The sequence below is a fragment of the Asparagus officinalis genome, chromosome 9 (genome assembly GCF_001876935.1).
Source record: "Asparagus officinalis chromosome 9, Aspof.V1, whole genome shotgun sequence".
Lineage (NCBI taxonomy): Eukaryota > Viridiplantae > Streptophyta > Magnoliopsida > Asparagales > Asparagaceae > Asparagus > Asparagus officinalis.
Window position 1 is genome coordinate 65,086,655 of NC_033802.1, and position 12,505 is coordinate 65,099,159.

At 41.3% G+C, this 12,505-nt stretch overlaps 1 protein-coding gene across 3 annotated transcripts; it reads right to left on the minus strand.

Moving 5' to 3' along the window:
* On the minus strand, nucleotides 3,687-12,499 carry LOC109824445 (uncharacterized protein At5g41620-like). 3 transcript variants are annotated; one of them, XM_020391045.1, is made up of 4 exons: nucleotides 12,352-12,499; nucleotides 11,723-12,131; nucleotides 11,528-11,650; nucleotides 3,687-4,551 (listed from the first exon to the last, which is right to left on the minus strand). In XM_020391045.1, exons 1-4 carry the CDS (start codon nucleotides 12,357-12,359, stop codon nucleotides 3,943-3,945), a joined length of 1,149 nt encoding a protein of 382 aa, XP_020246634.1. In that variant the 5' UTR covers nucleotides 12,360-12,499; the 3' UTR covers nucleotides 3,687-3,942. The 3 variants fall into 3 exon arrangements, with proteins under 3 accessions (XP_020246634.1, XP_020246635.1, XP_020246633.1); XM_020391046.1 differs by having other exon boundaries at nucleotides 11,777-12,134; XM_020391044.1 differs by having other exon boundaries at nucleotides 11,723-12,134.

The following is a 12,505-nucleotide window of genomic DNA, read 5'->3' on the forward strand; positions in this document are numbered from 1 at the left end:
GACGACTCTCATATTTTCAAGGAGCCAAGACGAAGGTTACAAGGTGACGATCTTTGCAACGCTCTAGCAAAAGAGACTACAAATTGACGGTCTCTTCATATTAAAACGCATATATCTCTCAAACCGTAAGGAATTTGGCAAAACGGAGGAAGCGAACCGAAGCCTTCGGCTTGGTTCGGATGGCCCCGTCTCGTCGTCTAATTCCGATTTTCATATATAATTCGTCCAACTCCGACTTACGGTTTGAAAGTTATGACCTGTTCTTCGCAGCAAGTTATGTTCTGAAGTCCGTATGCAAGACCGGACTTCGTCAGAACATTGGATTTAGCCTGAAGCTCGCCAAGCCCGCCTAAGGTTCGCCTCTGCATTACAGAGTCAAAACGCACAGGTGGAACCAGCGTTATAACCACAAAACGCAGAGGTCGTGGCTGCGTTCCAAACTCAAAACGCAGAGGTTGTGGACTTAAAACGCAGAGTTTAACTCTGCGTCCAACAACAAAAACGCACAGCATAACTCTGCGTCCCAGATCCAGAGACGCACAGTTAATGTAGAGTTCAACTCTGCGTCCCAAGTCCAGAGACGCACAGTTAATGCAAAACCTAACTCTGCGTCCAACAACAAAAACGCACAGTTCATCTATGCACAGTGCGACTTGTGCGTTTTCAGCCTAAAACATCCCAACTCTGCGTCTCAGCGTTCATCACGCTGCGCGGCCTGTGCGTTCAGCCACCAAAATAGGCCCAACTCTGCGTTTTTAGTCTAAAAACGCAGAGTTCGGGCCCTGAACGCTATTTTTCAGCGTTTGACTCGTTCAAAGCACAAAATGAACGGTTCCAGGAACTGTTTTTCCCCCACGATTTGAGGGATTTTCGCCCCACTTAAGAGCGGATTAAGGGGGTAGTTACCACCCTTAATCCCCTATAAATACCAGAAACTCAATTGAGTTAAAGGATCGAATTTTTTCTCATCAAAAAAGGGAGATTCGGTCAAAAGGCTGGCATATTTTGGATCTGGGACTTGGCAGCTCCAGAGGAGATCCTTAGAGCATTTTCTGGATCTCGGGAGATCTGTAACAAGAGCTTATTCATCATTGGCTTATAACCGACTTTCGGTTCAAATCAACTCTTTTTCAAGAGTTCAAACTCGTCCAGAGTTATCAACTCGATCAGAGTTCAAAACTTGCTCTGCAAGTTCTTCTAAAACTCGTTCAGAGTTATCAACTCGTTAAGAGTTATTTTCAAACTTGCTTTGCAAGCTCTCCACAGCGTTAAATCGTGAGGAGAAGACCACGTTCCAGTGAATCAAGACGTTCGGATCGTCAACGAGAAGCAAACTCGACGCGAGCATTCGAGGGAGGCATCCCATCGCCACCGTGAAGAACCCTTAAACAAAGGGGAGAATCAAACTCATTCTCCTCTCTTTTGTAATCGGAATCCAAATTGTAATTGATTTTGAGAGGAATACAAGTCAATTTTTCTTTCATTGTCTTTTTACTGTAAATTTCCAACAAACAAGGACTCATAGTAGGAGGACTCATTTTAGGACCAGGAGAAATGTTTTGCTCTTCATAATCAGATCCGGAAGCCATTTGATGAAAGGATTAGAATGTATAAATAAGAGAGTATAAGAGTATAAGAGAGAGTATAGGAGTATAAGAGAGAAGAGATGAGTTTTTGGTGTGAAGAAAACAAATAAAAACCCCCCTCTATTTATAGAACCAGCCCCCTAGGCAAATGACCAAAACAACCTCACAAAATAGCCGTTTTTGACCGTTTTTGGGGGGCAAAACGGTCAAAAGGCAAATCTGACGTTCTGGGCCGGGCCCGGGCCGGGAGCCGCTGAGGCAACCCGGACCCGGGCCTGGAACCCGGCCTGGCCCGGATTTCCGGGCCGAGGCCGGGCCGGGCCCGGGCCAGCGGGTAAAATGGACAGCCCTACCCTTAGTTTTATAATCTACACCATCTTCATCAAGCTTTACTTTGATCAGGACGGTTTGCTAATCGAAAAGGGATGTAAGTTCTTTCTTATTTTTTATGCTTAAACTATGTTTGTTGATTTTTTTCAAACTTGTTTTTTTGGCATACTCAAGCCGGTGTTAATTGAGGGTTAGGGCTAGCTAGAGCTAGGTGTTACTCATTGTGGAGAGTTAGATTAGATGACTGGTTTGGGGTGAATCACAGGTCGTGGTCTTTGTAAATCTATTGCATCAGGTTGTGATTCAGAAAAACTCTTAGCAGTGATGAAGTCCCTTCATGAGAAGAAAGTGTGGATGTTGAATTGTTATTTGAACTACTATAAAATCTTGTATGTCATTGGTTCGGTTTTTTTACTTTTATTTTATCTTCTCTGCTGCATATTTTATATTTTTAGCAAAAATTTGTAGCAACCCTATTCACCCCTCCTAAGCTTGCAACTCGGATCCAACAAGTAGTATCAGATCCTTGCTTGTCATCTTTAGGATTCACAACCTAGGCTAGAGATGTCTAGTACCGCCATTACGGTTTTTCGTGAGGGATACGCTGTGAACCAACCCTCACTTCTTAATGGAACAAAATACACCTATAGGAAAGTGCGTATGGGAGACTTTATTGTCCACAAATTTTGATGTTTAGTATAGTATAGAGAACAGTTATAGTGAACATGTTGTCGTTGTAAAAAAGGTTAATGTTATCACTCCAATAGACAAGTGCACACCCTCTAATGAAAAGTTTTATTCTTTAAATACAAAAGCTATAATTTTTTGTTATTCTTTAATTGCTAAAGAATTTAACTGTGTGTCAAATTGTTCCACTGGGCAGGAAATTTGGAAATTTTTGGAAGTTACACATGAGGAAACTTCACAGGTGAAAATGCGAAACTTACGATACTTGTTAGAAAGTATGAAAATTTCAAGATGAAGGTCCCGGAGTGTATTCATGATATGTTCAGCTGATTCACGGACATTATGAACATATCGAAAGCTTTGGAAAAAGAGTACCACAACAAAAGCTTTGTAGAAAAAAAATCTTCATTCTCTTTCTACCGATTGGAAACCGAAGGCAACGGCTATTGAAGAATTATATTTTTTTTTTCTAATTTAACTCTTGAAGATCTTGTAGGTAATCTTCTCGCGTATGAAATTCAATTGAGAGAGAGAGAGAGAGAGAGAGAGAGAGAGAGAGAGAGAGAGGGGGGTATTCAATTGAGAGAGAGAGAGAGAGAGAGAGAGAGAGAGAGAGAGAGAGAGGAGGTTCTTTCGAAATGATTCAAAGAAGAAGTCGTTAGCCCTGAAGGCTAAGAAGGAAAAATTCTCAACCCAAGAAGAACAAAGAATCAAGTTCATACTCTTATGGAGCGAGTGAGATGGGATTGGTAGCGAAAGAATTCAAATCTTTTTTAAAGACAAAATATCAGCAAACATTTATGCACAATAAATAGAATCAGAATTACACCAAGGTGAGGAAAAATAAATATGAAAATTCAGATTCTGATACTATTTGTTGTCATTGTAGGAAATTCAAAAATAATGAATGTGCTCTTAATAAAAGTGACTATACAAGGAAGAATAAGAGCTTCATGGCAACGCAGAGGGATTTCTCAAGTGATGATGAAGAAGCAGAAAATTACTTACCCAAAAATTCAGTACGCTCAAAGATCTACATACAACTCAATACAGCTGCGGCTTCCTCTTCCAAACGCAAGTGCATAAACAAAATCGTGACAGCACGTGTTCATAACATACATATGAAAAAGAACTATCAAAGAAAAATTTATGTCCCTTAAAACTTTCCATAATTACAGTGTAAACTTTGTGGTGTAATAAGTTTTACACAGGTAAAGATGAACAGCTCGAATTTAACAAGAACGAGAAGGAAAGGGAAACGGTGGCAATTAAGAGTGAAACGAAGCAGTACCGTTAATAGATATCGCTTCTTTGCTGGCTCTCACAATGCCTACACCCTTCAATCCTTCGCAAACTCTCGAGATGGACTGAACAAACCACGAGGCAAAACAACTCTATTACCAGCCAACATTTGATCCCTTAACTTTTTAACTGATATATATCTCTCAGTATGTTGATCCAACTTCTCAACATATCCTTTATTATTCTCCATGTTCAGCTCAATACAGTGCGAGTCTCTCTCACTCTCGAGCTCTCTAACTCCCTTGGCTAACTCCAATCCGAGGCTTTTGTTGAGTCTTTCTGCTCTCCTTCTTGATTTCTTCTCTGATTCGAGCTGCTCTATGAAGGTCTTGATTCTTTCTTGCTCTTTGATTTTCCATGACGATTTCTCTTGCTTGAATTGTTTTTTGAGGCAGCTGATTTCGTTTTGGTTCACTTTTTGTTCTTGGATGAGATGTTCTACTTGAGATCGGGCTTGATCAAGTTCAGCATGAAGGGCAGAGAATAGAGAGAGGGCGTACGAGTGATGGTCTTCTAGTCCCCAGATTCTGTCGAGGAGCTTGAGAAGCTCTTTGGAAGATGTCAGAATGTTTTTGAGGTTTTTTAACCCGGTTTTTGTTCCCATGGTCGAGCGTTTGGGAGTGAGTCCCCGAGAATGTGCATCAGCCTGCAATAGAATAAGTGGACGAAGGAGAGGAAAAATAAGCTATTGGAAGTTTCTACCTCTACCATAACATTAACAAGTTATGATGTACTATAAGATGCAATAAACTAGCACAGACGCATTGCCTTGTTTGTATCTTTTTCTTGTTGCATGGTTGAACATGATTATGAGTGCAAATATTGTCAAGATATCAAACTCATTATCAATATCTGATAAGGAATCCGGACTTAAATCAGATATTTTACTTGGTCATATTGGACATGAATGAAGTTTAGGGGGAAGAAAAGGAGTTGAAGTTCAATTTTTAGTGGATGTTAAAGTAAGAGAGAGAGAGAGAATCTTAGGTAAATTTCCCTTGAATTGAATATTGAGTGTGCACATATATTTATACAAGTAGAGGAGTGTGAGGTTTGTTCTCCCAAGCAATGTGGGACTAAAACCCACTACAATACACTATTATCAACAGCCCCCTTCAAACTCATGTTGGATCAAACAAAGTGAGTTTGCGTACAAGAAACTGGAACCGATGAACAGGTAAGGCCTTTGTGAAGAAATCTGCAAGCTCGTCAGCGGATGAAACATGAGGAAGTAGAATTGTCTTGTCCTTGATAACTTGGTGACGGACAAAATGAGCGTCGATCTCAATATGTTTGGTCCTTTCATGAAATACTGGATTATTAGCAATCTGGATGGCACTCTTATTATCACAGTAGAGAGGAGTAGGAGTCGTAACAGAAATACCGAAATCACTGAGAAGGCGACGAAGATGAATAATCTCTTTAGCTGTTGTGGACATTGCACGATACTCTGCCTCAGTACTGGAAAGAGCAATAACATCTTGTTTCTTACTTCGCCAGGAAATAAGGGAATCACCAAGAAATATACAATAACCTGTGGTAGACTTTCTGGTAGTTGGATCACCAGCCCAATCAGCATCAGAATATGCACAAAGCTCTAACTTAGATGTAGCAGGAAACAAAAGTGAGCGAGTGCTAGTACCCCGGAGGTACCGAAGAATCCGTAATAAGACAGCATAGTGTACAGAACGTGGGGCACTAACAAATTGACTGACAATACCAACAGCATGAGAGATATCTGGTCGAGAGATGCACAAATAGACCAACTGACCAACAAGATGTCGATATCGGGTAGGATCAGATAGAGGCTCACCGTCAGTAGAGCAAAGTTTGACATTCTGCTGGAGTGGAGTATCGACAGTTGTATTATCAGTTAACTCAGCTTGATTTAGAATATCTGAGAGATACTTCTGTTGAGACAGTAATACACCCCGCGGGCCTTGAGAAATTTCTAGACCAAGGAAATACCGAAGAGATCCAAGATCCTTCATGTGGAACTGTTGTTGCAACTGAGATTTTGCGTATTGTATACCTGTCATATCATCACCTGTAATGATCATATCATCTACATAGATGAGTAATAAAACCCTGCCACGCGATGTAGTGCGAACAAACAGAGAAGCATCTTGATGACTTTCTATAAAGCCCGCTTTGAGCACAACATCGCGAAAACACTCAAACCAAGCGCGGGGTGCCTGTTTGAGACCATAAACAGCACGACGAAGGAGACATACATGTCCCGGAGGAATATTTGACCCTGGAGGCGGTTGCATATATACGGTCTCTGATAAAGAGCCATGAAGAAAAGCATTTTTGACATCCATCTGGTATAAGGGCCAACGATGAGCAGCAGCGACCGCAAGGAGAGTACGCACAGTGGGCATCTGAGCAACAGGAGCAAAGGTCTCCTCATAATCAATACCTTGTTGCTGAGTAAAACCTCTAGCCACTAAACGAGCTTTTCGACGTTCAATGGTGCCATCAGGACGAAACTTGACCTTATAAACCCATTTACTGCCAACAAGAGAGATCCCAGGAGGACAGGGAACAATATCCCAGGTATGAGTTTGCTGAAATGCTTGAAATTCCTCAGCCATAGCTTGTCGCCACTCTGGAATTTGAACTGCCTCTTGGAAGGACTTTGGCTCAACAATAGTATGAATGGCAGCAAGAAAGTTATGAAAGATAGGTGAATAAGAAGTAACAGAAGCATACCGGGCAGGCATGACATGTGGGCGTTTGCCTCGACGAAGAGCAAGAGGAACCTCAGGCGGGGGAGATGCTGGCGCAGGTGCATGAAGATCAACAGTATTTTCTGGAGTGAGAGTTGTGTCCACAGGATATGGATTAGATGGTGTAAGAGAAGACTCAGGTGAGGAAGAGTCAACAGAAGGAGAGGGAGAGATGTCAGGGAGATCTCGAAAGGAAAATTGAGGTGAAGAAGTGGGTGATGCAGTGGACGGGGAAGCATGATCGGTAGAGTGGAGGAAATTAAAGTCATCAGAAGTAGAATAATATGGAGAATCCTCTTCGAACTGAACATGACGAGATATATGAACTCGACGAGTTGCGGGATCATAACAACGATAACCTCGATGTTCTGAACTAATTCCTAAATAAACACAAGAAACTGCTCTGGGAGACAATTTATCACGTTCGTGAGATGGCAGAAAAACAAAACATCGACAACCAAAAACGCGAACTAGATCATAACGGGGAGGATGAGTATAAACACGACTATAAGGAGTAGCACCGGAAAGAGAGCTAGATGGAGTGATATTAATGGCATGAGTCGCGGTGAGAATAGCCTCAGCCCAGAAACGACGAGGAACAGAGTAAGAAATGAGCATTGATCGGGCAGTATCGAGGATATGACGATGTTTGCGTTCAGCAACACCATTTTGCTCATGAGTGTAGGGACATGACTGTTGAAAGATAGTCCCATGAGAGGACATGATAGAGCGCATGGCAGAGGATAGGTACTCTTTGGCACAATCAGAACGAAAAACTTTAATACGAGATTGCCATTGAGTGAAAATCATAGCAGTGAAGGCTTGATAAGCAGTAAGTACGTCAGAGCGATTCTTAAGTAGGTAAACCCATGTAAAACGAGAGAAATCGTCGATAAAACTAACATAATATAAGTAGCCAGATGAAGAAGGCAAAGGAGCTGGCCCCCAAATATCAGAATGTACTAAATCAAATAAGGAAGTGGATACAGATGTACTCATTTTAAATGGTAAAGCAGTGAATTTAGCCAATTTGCAACCAGCACATGACTCAATACTAGAACTAGATGATACAGGACCAAGTACTCCAGACTGAATAAGACTCTCCAGCCTTTTATTACACACATGACCAAGTCGTCTATGCCATAAATTGGCAGGAAGCGAGGTAGAGGGTTTTGACGAACAAAGAGAAGCAACAAGAGAACGTGGACGTATGGACTCTGGAAGGTGAAGATATTCCAGAAAATACAGTTTGTGCCTCCTACGACCCGCCCCAACCGTCTTGCCCGTCTGTGGATCCTGCACAATACAAGTATCAGAAGAAAATGAGACAAACAGGCCCGCCATGCATAAAGAGCTAATAGAAATTAAATTCAAGCACAATTGTGGAGCCACATAGACGGGACCAAGTGTTAGACGACCAGATGGATCATTTTGTGGGGTAATAGAGCCATACTGAGTAATGGACAATGGTTGTCCAGCAGCTGTGTAGATAGGAGGAAGAGAGGATGAAGTAAAGACAGAGGATAAAAGTGAGGCATTACAAGTCATATGAAAGGAACAACCAGAGTCAAAAATCCAGAGATCATTCATACCAGAGACTGAAGGATTAGCTGAAGAACCAGCAAAATGCATACCAGAGAGTTGTGCGGCGGATGTAGAGGTGATATGTTGAAAAGCATCAAGTTGACGGCGAAGACTTTCAATAGCTTGAATAGTAGAGTCTGAAGTAGTAGAAGGTATAGCATTGGCCAACAATCCTGGTGTACGAGAGGGTTGAGACTGAGGGGGTCGCCGACCACGTCCAGTACCTGAGGAACGTAACTCAGGATGAAGCTTGAAGCATGTCTCAATGCGGTGTCCTTCCTTCTTACAATATTTGCAAGAGAGCTTAGATCGAGCCTGTGGAGAGGGAGCCTGTGGAGAAGTATAATTCATAACAGGAGCAGTGACAGGTACAGACAAAACAGTCTCGAGTGAAGAGGTAGGAGTGTCTGTTGACAAATTGAGTCGTGCTGTCTGCTGCCGGGTCTCATAAGCAGTGAGAGCTCCCATAACTGAGGCCAAAGTCGGAAATTGAGGCTGGTGAAGTAGTTGATCAGCCATAGTTGAATATTCAGGAAGGGACTGAAACAATTGATGCACCTCATGCCGTTCGTACCAGGCTAGCCAGTCTTCATATGTGGAATTACGTCCAGGAAGCATGGAGCGTAACTCTGTCCAAAAAGCTTGCATTTGTCCAAAATGGGACTGCAGAGATGAACTACCTTTGCGTTGTAGAGAAATGCGTTGCAGAAGATATGCCTCCCGTGCACCCGAGCACTCAGTGAAACGCTCAGTGAGACGAGTCCACATGGCCTGAGCAGAGGGAAGCGAGCCAATCTCGACAGTGAGACCAGAGCCAACACAGCGAGTGAGATAATCCATAACACGAAATTCCTGCAATTGCCACTCTGAACTCTCCTTGACATAGAGAGCACGAGCAGTCTGAAGATCGACATCACCACTGCCAGAGGCAATAGTACTGGATGAAGCAACAGTGCTGATGGACGGTGGAACTGGTCCCGTACTGGTGAGATGATCAAGCAAACCAGCGCCACGCAAGGCATTGGTGACAATGGTGGACCACCCTGCCCAGTCACTTTGATCATTGAGGGGCAAAGGTGGTTTGGGAATCTTCTCTGAAGGAGCCATAACAGCAATCTTGAGACGTTAAGATGTCGAGATGCTGTTACTAATGTCGTTCGTTTGAGGCCGAGAGACGGCTTGAAACGACGATGCCGTTAATTTGAGACCGAGAGACGGTCTTGAAACGACAATGCCGTTAAAATAGAACCCGAAGGTTAGAATGAAACCCGAAGGTTTAAAATAGAACCCGAAGGTTAGAATGAAACCCGAAGGTTTAAAATAGAACCCGAAGGTTAGAATGAAACCCGAAGGTTTAAAATAGAACCCGAAGGTTAGAATGAAACCCGAAGGTTTAAAATAGAACCCGAAGGTTAGAATGAAACCCGAAGGTTTAAAATAGAACCCGAAGGTTAGAATGAAACCCGAAGGTTTAAAATAGAACCCGAAGGTTAGAATGAAACCCGAAGGTTTAAAATAGAACCCGAAGGTTAGAATGAAACCCGAAGGTTTAAAATAGAACCCGAAGGTTAGAATGAAACCCGAAGGTTTAAAATAGAACCCGAAGGTTAGAATGAAACCCGAAGGTTTAAAATAGAACCCGAAGGTTAAACGAGAACGCGAAACGCGTTAAGAGGCCGCAAAACGACAAGGCCAAAATATCTGGCAGATGAACGCCAAATAATTAAAAATAAAAATAAAAAAAATAAAACATTAAACGGCTGCAAAGCAATAAGGCCAAGATTTGGCAAAAGAACGCAAAAGCGTTAAAAATTTTATTGAAAGGGAAATAGCCCTAGCTCTGATACCATGTTAAAGTAAGAGAGAGAGAGAGAATCTTAGGTAAATTTCCCTTGAATTGAATATTGAGTGTGCACATATATTTATACAAGTAGAGGAGTGTGAGGTTTGTTCTCCCAAGCAATGTGGGACTAAAACCCACTACAATACACTATTATCAACAGACATTCCAGTGGAAAGATTCTTTATGTTACGGTATGTAATTTGAAATTCGAATGTGTGTGGGGATGTCATTATTGCACGTAACAGATGTGCTTTAGTTCATGATATTCTGTGTATTTTGATAAGATGCAATAATTCACGATTGAATTGACAGATTTCTCCCTTTAATCCACCACTCAATTAGAAATTAACGGGGAAACTTTATTGCAGATTTTTTTAAAGAGAGATTTCTACACTAATCCTAAGTTTTGTACAGATTCTGTCTTGAAAATTTGATAATAGTTCTTCTGACTAGATTATTGTCGCAAAAGCTTGTTAAGCCAGAATCTAGAAATCCAAGCAGACTTAAAATTCAGCTCTCTGCGAAAATGCATTTACTGGACATTCAAGAGCATAAAAGATGCTCCTATAAGTCAAAAAATAAAGCTCGCTAGAACAAATCAACATCTAAAATTTTCCTGTTATGACAGTTTTGAGGAACACTTTATGAAATTAAAATTGTCTCGGTTAAATAGTCAACGTACTTAATATCTGATTCGAAATCATCATTCGGTCTTTCCGAATCAAATTAAGGGAAAAGTAGTCGGTGCAAGGCTCTTAACAGATGCACAAGGTTTTCAATAACCTAACATCATCTAGGCACAACATAGTTGAACAAGGTTCAAGTTCAAATGCCTTAACTTTTTAGTATTTTACTGCATTTCATCTGGTATTCATGCGCCTATTGTTCATATTTGATATATCGATAAAACTACTCGACAGGCTTTTTGCCTTAATAGTCCAAATTCCTATTGACGATCCATACAAAGACCTGAGCTTCAGGAAAGAACAATTCTTTTATTTAGTCCCCTGAGATCCTAACCTACCATAACTAAAGGAATTTTCAGTGGTACATATTGTTGGCAACAACTAAGTGGAAAAAGCATGTTGACCGCTATCATTCAGCTTCTTCGATACTTATGATTATGCATAAACTAATAACTAATATAGCGCATATTAGGTACACGCAAAGAAAATGACAGAAACACCTCTGATATCAGGACACACACTCCGTTTCACACTTTAAAAAGTAGGGACTACCTAAACAAGTTACTAGAGAATGAAAGTTTGCTCATAAAAAAAACTACTATTAAGTGCTCAAAAAATGGGGAAATCAAAATTCATAAAGCTTCATGCCCACGTTCATCGATCACAAGATAAAGAGATCCTCAATTTTCATGCCCATTATCAACAAAGAAATAACTGAAAATTCTACCTAAAAAGCATTAGGAAAAATTGGAAAAAAAGGGAGTGGAACTGAGATACCTCCATCAAACTAGAACTACTTAGCCAGTCCAAAGCTCTGTGATTTCTGCCCTTGCACCGAACTCTCTGAGAAACAATCGGCATTATTCTCCTATAACTTCCAGACCTTGATCTATCCCTCCTCTTTCATAAATCAACAAAAATTGAATTAAACTCGGAACCAATAATATCTAGACCAAAATATTCAATGCTGACCTCAGAACCAGGACTATGAGAAGGATCAGATAACCGATGAGGGCGAGACCTCACCATCTTCCTAGACCTCCGAGTCGACAAGCTCTCGCTGAATCTTGGTGAAGGAATTTTATTCAATTCCCATAGAGCACTTGCAAGTTTCCTGGCTGACACGGGGCCATTTCGTCGAGATGATTCAAAATTCTTCGAACTGGCCGATGGTGATTTTGGGTTCATCCTCCGTTTAGGAGGAGCAGTGGTGGATGCACCCTTCTCACTGACCATAATAGCTCGCTTAAGCCGATAACTTTGCAGCAGAGAAGATGATGCTGAAGAAGAGGAAGAGACCCTTTTCCTGATCTTGGATGTCCCATATATAAACCTCTCGTCAGTTTGATTTTGCCTTGGCATTATAAGGTTGTAAAATTTTCTGCTGAGAAAGTAACAATGGAAAAAAAAATTGATAAAAAGCTTCGGTGAATTAACAGGAGGAAAAAGGTAAGAAATTGAGCTTACATTACAAGTTAAAAATTGATAAAAAAAAAACACCCAGAAATTTGAACGCAAAACTTTGGACAGAGTGGGTCCTTGAACATTCCCGAGATCTAAATATCTAAACTTTGAGAAGGATCCAAGATGAGAGATCGAACCTGGTCATGGGTCTGCTCAGAAATCTCCCGGTCAAAAGTTAAAAGTGAGCGAATCCCATGAGAGATCTCAGACAACTCGAGGGACGAGAAAGAAGCCGGACGTTCCCACATCTCTTTCTTTCTTCCATTCTTCTCTTTTGCTTTTTTTTTTTTT

Bases quoted from the DNA above. Each gene is read 5' to 3' on its own strand.
- LOC109824445 (XM_020391044.1), bottom strand. The intron at 11,651-11,722 runs GTCAGCATTGAA...GATTTATGAAAG, and splicing joins CTCATAGTCCTGGTTCTGAG to AGGAGGGATAGATCAAGGTC. The intron at 4,552-11,527 runs GTATCTCAGTTC...ATTCTATTGCAG, and splicing joins GTAGTTCTAGTTTGATGGAG to GCTGATGCACATTCTCGGGG.